This window comes from Tripterygium wilfordii, chromosome 11 (assembly GCF_013401445.1).
Source record: "Tripterygium wilfordii isolate XIE 37 chromosome 11, ASM1340144v1, whole genome shotgun sequence".
NCBI lineage: Eukaryota > Viridiplantae > Streptophyta > Magnoliopsida > Celastrales > Celastraceae > Tripterygium > Tripterygium wilfordii.
Window position 1 is genome coordinate 13929925 of NC_052242.1, and position 15583 is coordinate 13945507.

At 38.1% G+C, this 15583-nt stretch overlaps 2 protein-coding genes and 1 long non-coding RNA gene across 3 annotated transcripts; 1 reads left to right on the top strand and 2 right to left on the bottom strand.

Annotated features, from left to right (window-relative positions):
* Positions 1-1197: 1197 nt before the first annotated feature.
* Positions 1198-6605, top strand: LOC120009607 (prolyl endopeptidase). The gene is made up of 12 exons (XM_038860259.1): positions 1198-1474; positions 1561-1780; positions 1883-2083; positions 2196-2266; positions 2751-2913; positions 3347-3940; positions 4187-4567; positions 4666-4741; positions 4836-4899; positions 5771-5909; positions 6110-6223; positions 6332-6605. The coding sequence occupies exons 1-12, from the start codon at positions 1203-1205 to the stop codon at positions 6395-6397; spliced, it is 2361 nt and encodes a 786-aa protein (XP_038716187.1). The 5' UTR covers positions 1198-1202; the 3' UTR covers positions 6398-6605.
* LOC120009608 lies at positions 6423-9042 on the bottom strand. Its single transcript, XR_005470708.1, has 3 exons — positions 8528-9042; positions 7456-8048; positions 6423-7176 (listed from the first exon to the last, which is right to left on the bottom strand). It is a non-coding gene; the product is annotated as an uncharacterized LOC120009608 (long non-coding RNA).
* Positions 9043-9327: 285 nt separating this feature from the next.
* On the bottom strand, positions 9328-14880 carry LOC120009661 (T-complex protein 1 subunit beta). Its single transcript, XM_038860328.1, has 12 exons — positions 14738-14880; positions 14592-14636; positions 14445-14501; positions 14171-14236; positions 13958-14069; positions 13499-13627; positions 13308-13379; positions 12889-13004; positions 11980-12056; positions 11142-11627; positions 10122-10437; positions 9328-9764 (listed from the first exon to the last, which is right to left on the bottom strand). The coding sequence occupies exons 2-12, from the start codon at positions 14595-14597 to the stop codon at positions 9618-9620; spliced, it is 1584 nt and encodes a 527-aa protein (XP_038716256.1). The 5' UTR covers positions 14598-14636; positions 14738-14880; the 3' UTR covers positions 9328-9617.
* Between the last annotated feature and the right edge of the window lie 703 nt (positions 14881-15583).

Here is a 15583-nt window from a genome sequence, read left to right on the forward strand (position 1 = left end):
TATAGGATATAAATTAAAAATTAATAGGATTAGAAAGATTAATATTGTAATTGGAACTCCAAGACGTTGACGATTGACGCCATAGACATCAAAGAAGCTTCCTGCTTATCAAAAAAAAAAAACAAAAAAGAAAGAAGAAGCTTCCTTTAATATATTGATTCTTAGATCACACCATGAGGTCACAATGGAAAAGTATTCTCTTTCCAAGATTATAGAATTCCATCTCTGCATGATATTCTATCGACATTCCTAAGTGGATGACCTAATTGTGTGCAGCTAGTTCCAGGGGCTTGCGGTGTGTATTTAAGAGGGACCAATCAAAACATAACAAATACACAACTATTTTGCTAAAACAACTAGTTTGATTCGACTCCTAATATGTTGAATCAGATGTTCGTAGTATCTCCGGTGTTCATTTGTTTTGGAAGGATTTAGTTTGTTGTATTTTTGTTATGTAGTTCTCATGTTTTGTGGGTTGTATTTCACCGTTTTTGATGGCTCGAGTGTCAATTGACCTCATATTCTCTTACTCGAAAATTTTGGTATGTGAATACAGTTAGGTCTGTGACCTTTTCAAAAATAAAAAACACACATATTAGGGTTAAATAACCCATGTGTGGATTGAATTTGCAAAATTAACCCAAAAGATATGAGAAATACATACCATGTGTTTAGATTAATAAACTATTTGGGTGATAGTTTAGTTGATGAATTACTCTGTGACCAAATCATATGGATTCGAGAAGTCTTCAGTTTGATTCTCGTTTGGGACAATACCATTGTGGCTACATCTTGGCTCTTGATCCAACTTATTGTCTTCAAATGAGAAAATTTAGTGCATATGGGTCTGACAATATGAGTTTAGGGTTAGGTTTATGTCAATTGCATACAATGTAAACTTATCTCGTATTGTTATTGGTTAAAAAAAATGTTCTAGATTAGAGGATGGGTACAAAGAAATCCAAGTACTATGTTGCGTTGGATATGAAAACACCTTATTGCTTACAGAGACACAAATGTAGCCATCAAAATCACACATACATAAGGTTTTTATACACATAATATCCGAAACATAAGAGACAAAGGAGGATATTCGAATTTCCATAGATTCGTGGCGACATAAAGTTCAAACTTGACGACACCGTAACGACATAGTTTCCTTTTAAGGCGCCTATAAGATTACCTGGACTCGGGCCTACACTATGATCCAATACGCTCGCTCCTTCACGCATCGTCTCCTCCTAAACCTCCCTCCTTTGTTTATATCAAATTCAAAGTTTCCTTCCCATACAGGGATTTTCACGCCTATAAAACAAAGCAAACCTAACTGGTTTCGATCTCGCTCTCTCACGGCAACAACGATGGGCTCTCTCTCCGCTGCTCTGGAATTGCCGTTGCAGTATCCTGTCGCGAGGCGAGACGAGTCCGTCGTCGATGATTATCATGGCGTTAAAGTCGCCGATCCGTACAGATGGTAAGTCAATGGAACGAGATTGATGAAATTTTCGATTTCGAGATGTGATTGTTTTTTCAATTGAATTTTTGTGGTTGTGTGTTTAGGCTGGAAGATCCTGACGCCGAGGAAACGAAGGAGTTTGTGGCGAAGCAGGTAGAATTGACGGAATCGGTGTTGAAGACCTGCGATACGAGAGAGAAGCTTAACGAGAAGATCAAGAAGTTTTTCGATCATCCTCGCCACACTGCGCCATTCAAGCAAGGTGATAAGTACTTTTATTTCCACAATACTGGATTGCAAGCTCAGAGCGTCCTTTACGTGCAGGTCAGGCACATCACGACTATGTATAAATTGGAGAATTATGTTCGAGGAGTGTTTTTGATTGATTCAGTTATTGTTTATTTGTGTTTGGTGTGATACATACAGGATAGTCTGGATGGACAACCTGAGGTCCTGCTTGATCCCAACGGCCTAAGTGAGGACGGAACGGTGGCCTTAAGCACACTTTCTGTGAGTGAGGATGCGAAGTACTTGGCTTACGCACTTAGTTCTAGCGGGAGTGATTGGACCACGATTAAAGTTATGCAGATAGAGGATAAGAGAGTCAGGGAGGATACATTATCATGGGTGAGTTTTCTGTCTCATGGATAGGACGAGGTGAAATGGTATGAGTGGTGTATATTGTTGTGGTGGTTGTGAAGCTAATCCATGTGGTGTATCTCTCATTATATTAATGCAGGTTAAGTTCTCTGATATTAGCTGGACCCATGATAGCATAGGATTTTTCTACAGCCGATACCCGGTACCAAAGTAAGTTTTGTTGGAAATGCAAATTCTGGATTCTGAAGGCTTTTGTTACTAGAAGCCAATTTGATTCTGAAAGTTTTATTGGTTAAAGCCAAATTGGATTCTGTCTTGTGAAAGTTTTATTGGTTAATGCCAAATTGGATTCTGTCGTGATGTCCTGATAGAATTAGATTTGTGTTTGGCACTATTGAACGACATATGTGGGCATAAAAGGTTGCTGAGGGCTTACTTTATTTAATTTTTCTTATTGTGGCATATACTTCTTGGCGGAATCTTTGAGAAAGTGCACTATCAGAAAAATACTGAAACCATATCAATTGAACTTTACTATGTCAATTGAACTATATGCTAAGAGGAATTGAGGTCTGAACTAAACATCTGCATGACTATAAATGCAATTGATTGTGTGGCTTTTTTATTTTATCTTTTAGACCAAATCAAATGGAGAAAAATACCTTACTGCTCTGATGGTAATTTTGTTCTGCAGGGAGGGAGAAAATGTAGATGCCGGGACAGAGACCAACTCTAACCTTGATCATGAACTATACTACCATTTCTTGGGGACGGATCAATCTGAAGATATTTTATGCTGGAGAGATTCTGAAAATCCCAAGTACATGTTTTCAGCTGATGTCACAGAGGATGGGAAGGTTATTTCTACTATGTTTTTTATTATTTTAATGCATATCACATGATCCTTGTATAGGTCTTTGGAGCCATGGTCTAAATTCTTAACACTTTCCTTACAAATAAATTTGATGCTTCATCAAATATAAGACCCAGTTAGAAGAGCAAATGCCTTGTCTGGCAGATCCTTTAAATGATGAGACTAATGATAGGAAGCTGTGATGAGAATAATGATAGGAAGCTATTAAACCATCGATTTTTTTTACTAGAAGCAGAGCCAAGAAATAACCAATTTTTTAATAGTTTGAGTGACACGTAAGATCATCCTTATCTGTCTTTGTCAATGAGATTTATGTACAACTAGACAATTTTCTTTTATTTAAATTAATTCGAAGAACCATAATTTGTTTTTTGATGTCCTAAATTGACTCTAATTTCTTTAATGTACTTGTGCAGTATCTTCTCCTATATATTTCAGAAAGTTGTGACCCGGTCAACAAATTATATTACTGTGACATGACTACACTTCCTAACGGCCTTGAAGGTTTCAAGGGAGCTAAAGACCTGCTCCCATTCGTGAAGCTCATTGATAGCTTTGATGCAAAGTATAACGCCATTGCAAATGATGACACTTCTTTTACTTTCTTGACTAATAAGAATGCCCCCAAGTACAAAGTAGTTCAAGTAGACTTGAAAGAACCCGATAGTTGGGTTGATGTAATCCCAGAGGCGGAAAAAGATGTGCTTGAATCAGCAAGTGCCGTTAATGGTAACCAAATGATTGTAAGTTACTTGAGTGATGCGAAGTATGTTCTGCAGGTAAGGGATTTAGAAATAGGGTCTCTGCTGCATCAATTACCAATTGACATTGGCACAGTTTCTGAGATTTCCGCAAGGCGAAAAGATAGTGTGGTGTTTATTGGGTTTACCAGCTTTCTTACTCCTGGTATTATCTATCAATGCAACTTAGATGCTGAGGTTCCTGATATGAAGATATTTAGGGAAATTATTGTACCTGGATTTGATCGTTCAGAGTTTCAAGTTGATCAGGTGATTACTATCTATCATTTTGTCATGTTAATGACGCTTCATCATTCTTAATATACATCTTGACCAAGAATATACTTATGGATTTATGTAGCCAACCCAAAATTATTGGGAATAAGGCTTTGGCGATGATAATGCTACTTTATCTTGTTGAAGCATCTAACCTTAAAATGATAAAGGGCAACCTTTTAGCACGCCTTTTATTTCAAGGTGTTTCTATATCAATTATTGATTGGATTTTCATTTCAGGTATTCGTATCTGGTAAGGATGGTACAAAGATACCAATGTTCATAGTTTCTGGGAAGAACATATCTTTGGACGGATCACACCCTTGCTTGTTATATGGCTATGGTGGATTTAACATTAGTCTTACACCGTCCTTCAGCATCAGTCGTATAATCCTCACAAGATATCTAGGAGTAGTTTATTGTATTGCAAACATTCGTGGAGGTGGAGAGTACGGGGAAGAATGGCATAAAGCAGGATCACTTGCAAAAAAGCAGAATTGCTTTGATGACTTCATTTCTGCAGCTGAATATCTAATATCTGCGGGTTTTACCCAGCCCAGAAAGTTGTCCATTGAAGGTGGAAGCAATGGTGGACTTCTCATCGGAGCTTGCATAAATCAGGTAGATGGTTGCTTCCTTCACACAAGTACATTTACAGAAGTTTCTTTTTGTGATCCTATTGAGTTTGCTAATTTAACAATGATATTGTCTTGTGGCAGAGACCTGATCTTTTTGGTTGTGCTCTGGCTCATGTTGGCGTAATGGATATGTTGCGTTTCCACAAGTTTACCATTGGTTAGTTGACATTCCTTTAGCTACTCGAGACACTATTTTAACCTGAGAGACTGATTAAAATTGTTTCTATAGGCTGATTAAAATTTTTTTATAGGCCACGCTTGGACATCTGACTTTGGTTGTTCAGACAAGGAGGAGGAGTTCCATTGGCTGATCAAGTGAGTAACTTTTTTAGACTCACAAGAACTTTAGTGGTGAATCTTTTATTGTTCTTGTCAAAAGCTTCGGCCATCTAAAAAAGTTAAGTGTGTTGAAATTTCTTCCAAATAGAGTGAGCTCTGTTCTGCTACTGGGAGACATAGTTTGGTCAGCGATGGTATAGCAAAATGGACTGTGCTTTTTCCCATCTCTTTTGAGTTTTAGGACTTGTGTTGGTCTTGTTGCAAGCTTGCAACACATTTGGACGACGTAGAAGTGATTTATGAATTGAGTGTCCTTCATCGTTACTAGAATATCAAGTGGGACTGTCAATGGCTGTGGCTTACATTTGAAGACAGTAATTGATGCTCACTTGTTATCACCAAAGTGATTGCTATATTGTTAATTGGCTTTATTTGGATTGATTCTGTGCATTAATTCTTTAAATTTTTAGGCATAGACAGGTCTCTGAACTCTGAACTAGGTTATCTCCCAAATTTTAAACTTAGGCCTCTGCTATTACATTCTCAGTGCTGTTACATACTTACATTTGTTACAGAAGTTAAAGATTATTTACAAGTTTGGTTGATTAGCATGCCGAGCTATGATTTCTCTGTCTTCTTTTTCTGTAAGAAGGAAGATTTAATGAGCCTGGTTTGGTTGGTGATTTGGATTTATAAGTTGCCTCTTTAATGTTATGTTCATAAGTAGGCCCTTTTCCCTAAATATCTTAGAAAGAGAGGTCTGAAACTTGATCTGTAAGATTCTCCTGAAGATGGGCATTTCCCCCAAGGAGCTGTTGTTATCTTTTCTGTAGCTGCAGAGCACGTATGTTTTGTTCAGTTCTACTCATTTTGCATGTCTTCATTATATTTGGATGATACTTTCCAGGTACTCACCGTTACATAACGTCGGTAGACCATGGGAACAGCATCATTCCAATCAACCTATTCAGTATCCACCAACCATGCTATTGACTGCTGATCATGATGATCGTGTCGTGCCATTACATTCATTGAAGTTATTGGCGGTAAGTCCTTTTGCAGTATAAATCAAAGTTCACTTTGTGTAGGAAAATGTTAGTAACTCGCAAACATTTTCTGAAGCATTATTATATCGTTATCATTTTGAAATCGTCATTATTATGTTGATGTTCCTGCTTGTACCTCTCTTAATCCTGATTATCATTCCCATCTCTCTCTCTCTGATCGTGCTCTCTTAATTTCTTAGACGATGCAATATGTTTTATGCACAAGCTTGGAGAATAGCCCTCAGACCAACCCAATTATAGGCCGCATAGAGTGCAAGTCAGGACATGGGGCTGGCCGTCCAACGCAAAAATTGGTAATTGCTTAATGAGACATCCTATTTTACATTCACCTTTTGGTCTTGCTTGTTGAGCCGCATTGTGTTTTGTGGATTAATGGACGGTGGGTCTTTTATATGCCACAGATTGATGAAGCTGCTGATCGGTATAGCTTCATGGCAAAGATGTTGGATGCCTCTTGGAATGAGTAGCTGTCACTGTATATGGGAGGACATGAATAATTCTTGGATTGCTTCCTTTTTTCTTATCTTCAACCTAGTCGCACGCCAAAAATAGGAAGTGGTTGAAAATACGTGCCAAAGTATGCTAGTGGCATAAATAGCTTATGTTTCGTGTTATGTGTATTTATTTACTCCAAATAACTATAAATTATTTAAGATTAATATGGTTTATGAGTTCTGTCTGCGAATTAGAGGATATCATGGGCGGGCTTGGGCCAGATTTGTGTCAACCGTCAATTCATTCTTTTGGATCTCATGGTCTTGGGCTGGGCCCACTGTATCTAAAATCTTTACTAAAGCCTGACCCCATATTCATGGGAAATCTAGTTAAAAAAAAACCGGATCGGGCTCAAAGAACAATAAGACAAACCTGAGTAGTGAGTTCTATCAAAAAACATTTGGGCTTACATTTTGACCCAAGCCCGGCCCAAGAGAAAGAAATTTCTTAAATCTGCTTTTTATCAGGCCGGCATTCTGATTTGGGCCTACAATTTTAACCCAAGCCCGGCCCATGAGAAAAGGTAATTTACTAATTTTTCAATAGTATAGAGAAAGCCACTTCATTTATTTATCTCTGGACATAGTTGCAAACTAATAAGGAATCAATGCACAGCTTCAATTCTTATTTTATCTCGCAACCCTTGGGAAATGCAGACATACCTGAAGAGGGTGATATACTGATATTGGACTATTTTGAATGTAAATTCTCCATCTCTGTCTTTCTGCTCTCTCACTCTTTGCACAATGAACTAAACAAACAATAATTGAAACATCATCAAAGCCCACACAAGCAACTAATTTAAGGTCAGCTTCGAACTATACAGATTACAGAAGAAAATGATTATAAAAACGAAAGCTATCTAATCAGGCTTTTCTAATCAATAGCCAAAATCTGCTGGCAATACGTGGCCAGACAATAAATATGATACTACCTGTATATAGCTAGTCATTCTTGAGGTTGCCTCGTATTCCAAGTACTTATGATATAGTACATATTATATAGCTGGAAGACGAAAAGTAACACATACCATGCTGTTCTGCATTCCATAAGCAACTCTGAAGCAACTCCATGCATGATAGAAGGCAAAAGTGACATCTCATAAAAAAACAATAAGTCGAACTTAGGCCACTTTTGACTACCTGGTAACCTCATTATTCAATGATATGAACTTCCAGAATTTGAACCCAGCAAATTCAGGGTTATTGACAATTCAAGCTGGTTTCTCAATGTAAGAAATACTTACCAAGCCATTTGCTCATTTTCCAAAATCACTTATGGTACCGAAACTTCAAGAGAAATCCATCAATTTCATGACCACCTTGCTTCACAAGTTTAGCAATAGATATAGCAAAGTCCTTGGCATTCTCCCTTCTCACCAATACTTCTTTCTCATCATGATAACAAAACTGCAGAATGCCCAAACAAATGACACAAAATTTTGGATCGACTTCTGAATCTTTAGATATAGAAGTTGATCCATTCTTTCTAATGTCAATGCCAACCATATGTCCTGTATCTGCCGTTTCTCAAACAGCACCACACAACATCAGTTGAGAATAGAAGAGCAAGAATATATAGTCCTTGAACCCCAAATAGCCTAACGATGCCTCTCATGCCAACCTGCAACACGACAAAGTTCTTCAAAACCTCCACAGATAATCTTCAAGAATAATACGACCATCCAAAGTAATGCATCAATGTGAAGCATCCGAGGATGAAAGAACCAAACACGGATAATGTTGATTCAAGAATGATCACAGAGACATTCAACAGTCGCAAACTCTCAACACAAAAGCCACTGCAAATTCGGTAAATCACCCGATCAACATACTACCATCAGTATCTACTGAACGTACCATCACAACTCATACTCATACTCATTCGATCTAGCTAAGACAATCAGAAACTATGGCAAGAAACTCTAATCCTCGGTAAATTTCAAAAGAATCGAAATAGATATAGACAAATCAGATTATGAAACCTCGAATTTACGTTTTAAGTAACAAATTCTATCATTAAACCGTTTCACTAGATGAATTTTATTCGAATCAACAAGTAGATCGATAGAAGCAAAGTAGCGTAGATGAGAAATCACAAACCCCGGCAGAAAACAAGTCCTTCACGGCCAGAAGAGGCAGCGAGCGAACGACGGCCTTTGACACGCTGCATCTCCTCGTCGCCAGCCAATACCGTCGCAGCCTCCGAAGTGTTGCTAACATCCGCTTCCTCAGACTCCCCCAACATTTCAAAAACCTCTGGAAGCCAATGGCGGTACACTCTTTCCCTCCTCTTTCAGGAGTATCTACTATTTACACCGTTTGTGAAGGAGTGACTTGCGATAGAATGGGACACTATTAGGTGCATCACGACCACGGGTAGCTTTTTGAAAACGAGAACCCTCACTTAATTCTGGCCGTTGAAATCATTATTTTTTTCACGAACCTTGCAGTCTTGCACTTGCAATACAGTCCGGGACTCTTGGGCTTCAAGCCCAACACAAACGAAGGCCTCGTCCACTTCGAGGCCCAGAATGATCCAACTTCCACGAGCCTTGATTAGATAGCAATAATAAAATGGACTAAGGGCATATGATTCAATTCACTTTCTTTCTTCCCTCGATAGAATGAGAGATAGTCTGGTTGATCTGGTTATCTGCTCAAGACCTTGAGGTCTAGAGTTCTATTCTCACCAAGGGGTTTGGAATTTGGGTAGTTTTCCATCCGCTGTGGTGACCTTCATGCCAATCGGGCATGGCTTAACGTGTGTGTGGCCTATGGGCCTTTAAATAAAAAAAGCTTAGCGTGTGTGTGGCCTATGGGCCTTTAAATAAAAAAAAAAATTAAAAAAAAAAAAGCATCGTCCTCAAGCAGATGGTTAATGCTAAAGAATAAAAAAAATATGACCAAAAAACCCTTGAATCTATAAGCTTATCCTGAAATTGAACATGACTCTTAACATCTGATTGACAACTCAAATACTAAATCCAAAATTTGATAATAAGGGGCATTACACACAGAACTGTAGGAAGTCTCGCAAAAAGGCCATAAATTACATTTTCCTTCTCCAACCAAAGGCAAAACAAACAAGCATAAATCCATCAGTTCCACAAATCACATCATACCTAAAAGTCTGGAAATTGGGAGTGCATTACAATACTCGTTGCCTGGAACAAATCATCTTGAATAGTTTTCACATCCTATCTTCTCTTCTGCGTGGCGCACAAGTGATGATCTCATCCACTCTAAGAATCATCTCAGCTGCCTCAGTTGCTGAGAGCAATACGGCCTGCTTAACTTTGAACGCCTCAGATATACCAAGCTGAGCCATATCCCCCACCTGCATATGATATCAAGATAGCCGAGTCAAGTGAAGAACTGTATAAGCTATCAACGAAGAAAACTGCTGCATACATTTAGAAAAACACTTTGACAGCAAACAGTTTGTGCCAAGAAGGCCTAGAATGTATGAAGTAACCAGCAATAAATGTGATAAGAAAATAAATTAACGAATGTGCTTTGGGGTAAAAAAGAACTTTTGGTAAAGTCAACTCTTAAGATGGCGGGATTCGCTGCCGGCATGGTGAGGAGCCAACAGCTTAACGACTCTAAATTAATTATAAATTTTAAAATAAAATCAGGTGCTACATAAAGGAAAATCAAATTCGTTCCAAAATTCTTCAATTTCAGCACTTACAGATCCAGTGATGACATCAATGCCAACGGTGCATCCCTCGTTCTGGTGCTCAGCACGGAGCTGAGCTATCAATTCAGCGCTATCTAAACCAGCATTATCTGCAATGGTTGTTGGAATAGCCACAAGTGCCCGAGAAAAAGCATCAATGGCATGAGATTTCTTCCCGGGAGTCCTCCGGGCCAATTCATCTACTTCTTTTGCCATCACCATCTCAGGCCATCCACCTCCAAGCAAAACCCGGCTATCATTGACCGTCTGAGACAGCACACATAAGGCATCATGCAAAGACCTTTCAGCTTCATCAAGCACATGATGGCTGCAAAAAGATTGTGCCCAGAAATGAGTGACTTTAAGAAAAGGTCAGGAAAAAAGGCTACTCAAGCTCCTAATTCCCAACTAAAAGTCATGCCGCAAAAATGAACGTAATTGCATTACTATGTAGTGCTCATTAATTAAGCATAGGACCCAGAGCGTACAGGACTCAAATACTCTGCTAAAATCACATGCAATAAGCTGGCTTATATATCCAAAGGTTATACACTGGTCAGGAGAAGAACGAGTCTTCCAATAAATTTCTGCCTTCACTTAGCACAACTATATATCCAAAGGTTATACACTGGTCAGGAGAAGAACGAGTCTTCCGATAAATTTCTGCCTTCACTTAGCACAACTACTTTAGCAGCCAAGATTTTTCAAATGAAATCATCATCAGAAACTCGTTGATTCCAATACCATTAGCTACCAGTATGGACGCGCCCAAGAAACAAGAAGCATGCATTTTATATATTCCTTGGGTAGTAAATGGAGCAGACAGTTCAAAAGCATTCAAGCTTTTCTTATATTATAACCCCAGAAAGAAAAACATCCACTCTTCTCGTCTGTCATAACAGACAATCTTATCATCCAAAGTTCCAAACTACTCCAGATACAACACTGATAGAGAAACATACCCACATACTAACATGGCAAAGGAGGACAGGAGGAGAACTCAAAATAGAGACAATTGTTTGCATAACATACCTAGCACCTCTCAGTACTATTGTACATGCCTGACCCATTGCCACTCCAGAAAAGTGGATCAACTTGTCCTCACCGATCATAATTTCCTCAATAAGCTGGCAGTGTCCAAGCTTAACTGACTCTGGATTGTCAAAAGTGGATGCAATTTCACCACCAGTCACTAAAGCAAGGCGCTCAATACCATCAAAATCAGCATGCTCAATTGCAAGTATTCCAGCATCTGCAAAGAGTTCTTCTGGGAAATTATAAATCAACTGCCTATTCACAAAGCAATTGATCCCGTGATTTATTATTTTCTGCACCTTTTCTCTCATTTTTTCCTTCTCAGCCCCTTCGATTTCTGCAACCTTAGACATTGAATCAACACGAACACGAGCCCCATAGATCTTCACTTTGTCAGTGTCCATTGCTGTATTTGCCACCAAAATCTTCGCATTTTCTATGCGCTTTGGTTGTCCAATACCAATTTTCTTGTCAAGAATAAATCTGAACAAGCAGAAAACAAGGATAAAGTTTTGTTTAGATATCAATACAACATCCTGAAGGAGATTATATACAATGAAGAGATGCACAAGAAGTCTTTTCAATAGAGGTTTGAACTGGCTTACCTCACTCAAAGAGGAACAACAAACCAACAGCTTTATAAGCAAATACCAGACAATTATACCAAGGAGTATGGCAATCAGCCAAAATTCAGTAGAACTTGAAATGGTTAACAATAACAATGCAAGGAAGCCTATTTCAACACTTATTCACGAAAGCAGCACAAGGGGTAGATACACAATGTAGTACAAAAGTAAGCCATTCTTTAATATGCCTATAAGATAACATAACCTACCCCTCATCTAAGAAGGAATCTCTTAATGATCCTCCAGGCTTCTTGATAATTTGAATAGATTCCAAGTTAGTGCTTCCCTGAAAGTTCCAATAGCAATTTGAGGCCGAATCAGTCAAGAAGTGGAGAAAGCAGTGATACACGAGAGATATTAATAAACTGTCTGTGTGAAGGACAACAATTAAATAAGGACAGCAATAAAGGTCATTACATGAGGCATAAATACTAACAACATATTTCTGAAAGCTTCATTGTGACCCAGAAATTTTATCAGAAGCTTTGATATGAAGTGTTGACTTTGCATCAATGCTTGCAGGAAAGACACAGTCTATTATGACATTGGGCATTTACCCATCCACATTCCAATCAGCGCCTTATGCACTTACCATTTAAAACCCCTAAAATAAATCGTAAAGACAACTTAACTTCCACACAGCTCAACTTCTAAACCAGACGAATCTAAGGATGGCTCTAGCAAGTGATTACAATAGCAAGCAGGTTACAGAAGAAGAGATAAAAACCCGATATTACATGTGACAATTCATCATTTAAACGATTACCTAAAATAGTTCATAGTGACTGTAGAAAGCAAGAATGTTCAGTTAACAAAGGAGCTTTCAGGCTGAATTAATTGAATATTCTAACAATATGTTTCATTTTCTACAATCAAAGTCAAACACCAATGGGGGAATGTGTGGAACATCCCAAATAAGTTCCCAATGAGTGAGGATTTTTTTTCCTGCCTCCAGAGGACTAACAAATGAAATCTTTCAGCCAGCCAATGCTGTATAAATTACATAGTGAAGCTGTAGTACTTCCAAACACAGATAGGCTATCAAAGCAATCTTCAGTTTGTTTTCATATAATTATAAAATACATGACCTTAACATCAGAACAGGATATTATCAATACCTTTAACCTCATGACGGCATCCACAGCCAGTTTTGCAAAATGTTCCTTGTCTTGAGATAAAATTTTAGAACTCAGGGTAGTCATCGCAATCTTCATCAAGTCTGACTTGAATTTCTCTGCATTATCCAGTAATTAACTGAATTAGATGGGTATAGGATGAGGAAAAGTAAAGACCTCAAACAATGGCCTAGCACAGTAGAAACTTCCATCTAGACAGAGAGACCAAAGAGTTAAAAGCAAAACTTCCCCAGGAAATAAAAAATTAACCTCAAACATTGGACCGACCCAGTAAAAAAGGAGTCACTCAAACTGAATAACAACAGGCAAACCACGCAAAAACTTTGGTTAAAGAAACGTTGCTAAATACATGCAACTGAAAGTCAAGATTCAAGAATGATAATTAAACAAACAAAGGAGACCTGCATCCTCCTTATTATCAACTACTCGTTGTAACAAGGCATTGCGAGCACATTCAGCTGCCATTCGGTAACCTGCACAACCAGACATGTATAATCACGAAATCTGATATAAATATTTAACAATAAGAGCCAAAAGAAAAATACGATTTTCCAAATATCTAGGAATTCTCAAGCATAGAACTAGCAAAAACCTGATATTATTGTCATTGGGTGAATCTTAGCAGCCACAAGCTTTTCTGCCTCCCTTAAAAGCTCCCCGGCCAAGACAACAACAGAAGTTGTCCCGTCACCAACTTCATCATCTTGAACTTTTGAAATATCTGATTTTTGAATTAAGGATTACCATCAAGGGATGCACCATTGCTTTTTCCACCAAATTTCAAAATTTTTGAGAAATGAAATAGCATGACTTTTGAGTTTACTCACTGAAAAACCACTATAAGTAAAGAAGATTTCCTTCATTTTTCAAAAAGTACATGTTGACTAACAACTGCATTTTTCAGATCGGACCACATTTTGTCAGAAATAAATAGCACATTTGTATACACAGGGCTTTACCAGCAACCACAACCAAAGTACCAAACTTATTGATTTAATACTCATTAGACAAACCAGTAGTTGCAAAGCAATACAACAACAAAAAAGGATACCAATAAGGACTTTGGCAGCAGGATTGTCAATATGAAGAGACTTTAAAATTGTGGCCCCATCATTAGTAACTGTGACTTCACGCCCTCTGCCAGTCGACTGTAAAATTTTATCCTGTGCAGATGATGCAAAAGAATATCTGTTGACATACAGTATTTCATACAAGTGACTACCGACTGCACCCTAATTTACAAATATTGAGATAAGAAGTGTACCATTCCCTTTGGCCCTAGGGTCGTCTTAACCAGGTCAGCAATTGCCATCGCAGCCACAAATGATGCCTAAAAAAAGCCACATTCAGTTAACAAGAAAGTTAGAACTTCTCTTCACAAATATTTCAAAACCGAAAACGAAGTGTAACATGTGAATCATCAATCAAGCCAGCAGTAACAACAAGTACATCACAAGCAAGATCATGAAATGCCGTCCAACAACTCGAAAAACAGCATTATCAACAAACGTCAATGTCCACGTGCAAAATAGACTCACCATTCTCGCTCGCTCTCCCTTCTCTTCGCTAGCTTCATCTTTGAAAATCCTCTCGACCTGCAACATTGAGCAAGTCCGTGTATCACCTCCAGCAAAAATTTAAAATAAAATAAAATAAATGGAAAAACTATTGGGAAACTGACTTACCGCCATGGCTACGAAGAAGCAGCACCTCGGATGCTCAAATAAAACCTAGAAGACGCGAAATAACTTTAGAAACTACCGATCAAACTTGAAATGCTATGCAAAGGAAACTGATTCATCTACCAACCACCGAATCGAGAAGCTGTTACCTGATTCAAAGACGGAAATGATGGACGGAGAGATTAGAGACTTGGATCCCGCCGAAAGCTGCTTACTACGTCGCTTAGGTTTTGCTCTTCTATAGTAGTCTTCTAGACATTAGAAGCAGTAGAGTGACGTCGTATCGATGGTCCTTATTGTTGCTGATAAACTCCCCGGGAATCTGCCTATCGATGGTGATTAATGGACCCGTTTGAAACGAGACAGCCAACAACCGTTAGATTAGGGATCTACTGGTGGGCCGGATAGCACATAGGAGTCCCGTGGGCCTACTTCTTGTTTTTTTTTTTTATTACTCCGTCTGTTCAATAACATTCTAGTGAAGTCTCGAGAAACAGGAGAAAACCATAGAGAAAATTGGATTTTTTATGTACAAAATTTCGGCTCTATATCAAAGAAAGTTACAATTTAATTAAAATGGAAATATAAATATGTTATTTCACAATGGATCAAGGGGCCTTTGGTGACAATAGGATTCATGCACATTTGTCTTTAGCTATAACGACATCATACATATGTATCCTTTAAACATTAAATATGGATCTATCTAGTTGTTAGGCCTGTACGCGTATAGATTTCCACCTCTTGATTGGATAAGGTAATTTATACTCGTTATCTCCAAAACAATAGAAATTATAACTTGCTTCTCATTATTATCTACACAAGTGTAATACCTATCAAACATTATTTTTGGTCATGTTGAAGAATATGTGCCACGTTATTCAAACATCTTTCAATTTTTTATTTCAAAATGTTGTAAGGCCATTCCTCCCCATTAGACATGAATTTCAAACTTTGAGAAACCGCAGAATTCCTAGATTTCTTAATTGTTTCAT

What these genes read in the sequence shown, in the direction of transcription:
- LOC120009661 (XM_038860328.1), bottom strand. An exon ending in TGCTGCCAAAGTCCTTATTG is followed by an intron (nt 13,628 to 13,957) that starts GTATCCTTTTTT and finishes TTCAAAAATCAG; the next exon opens with ATATTTCAAAAGTTCAAGAT. An exon ending in TGATAATAAGGAGGATGCAG is followed by an intron (nt 13,005 to 13,307) that starts GTCTCCTTTGTT and finishes TGGATAATGCAG; the next exon opens with AGAAATTCAAGTCAGACTTG.
- LOC120009607 (XM_038860259.1), top strand. Translation starts at nt 1,203, where the DNA reads ATGATCCAATACGCTCGCTCCTTCACGCATCGTCTCCTCCTAAACCTC. An exon ending in GTCGCCGATCCGTACAGATG is followed by an intron (nt 1,475 to 1,560) that starts GTAAGTCAATGG and finishes TTGTGTGTTTAG; the next exon opens with GCTGGAAGATCCTGACGCCG. An exon ending in TCGGAGCTTGCATAAATCAG is followed by an intron (nt 4,568 to 4,665) that starts GTAGATGGTTGC and finishes GTCTTGTGGCAG; the next exon opens with AGACCTGATCTTTTTGGTTG.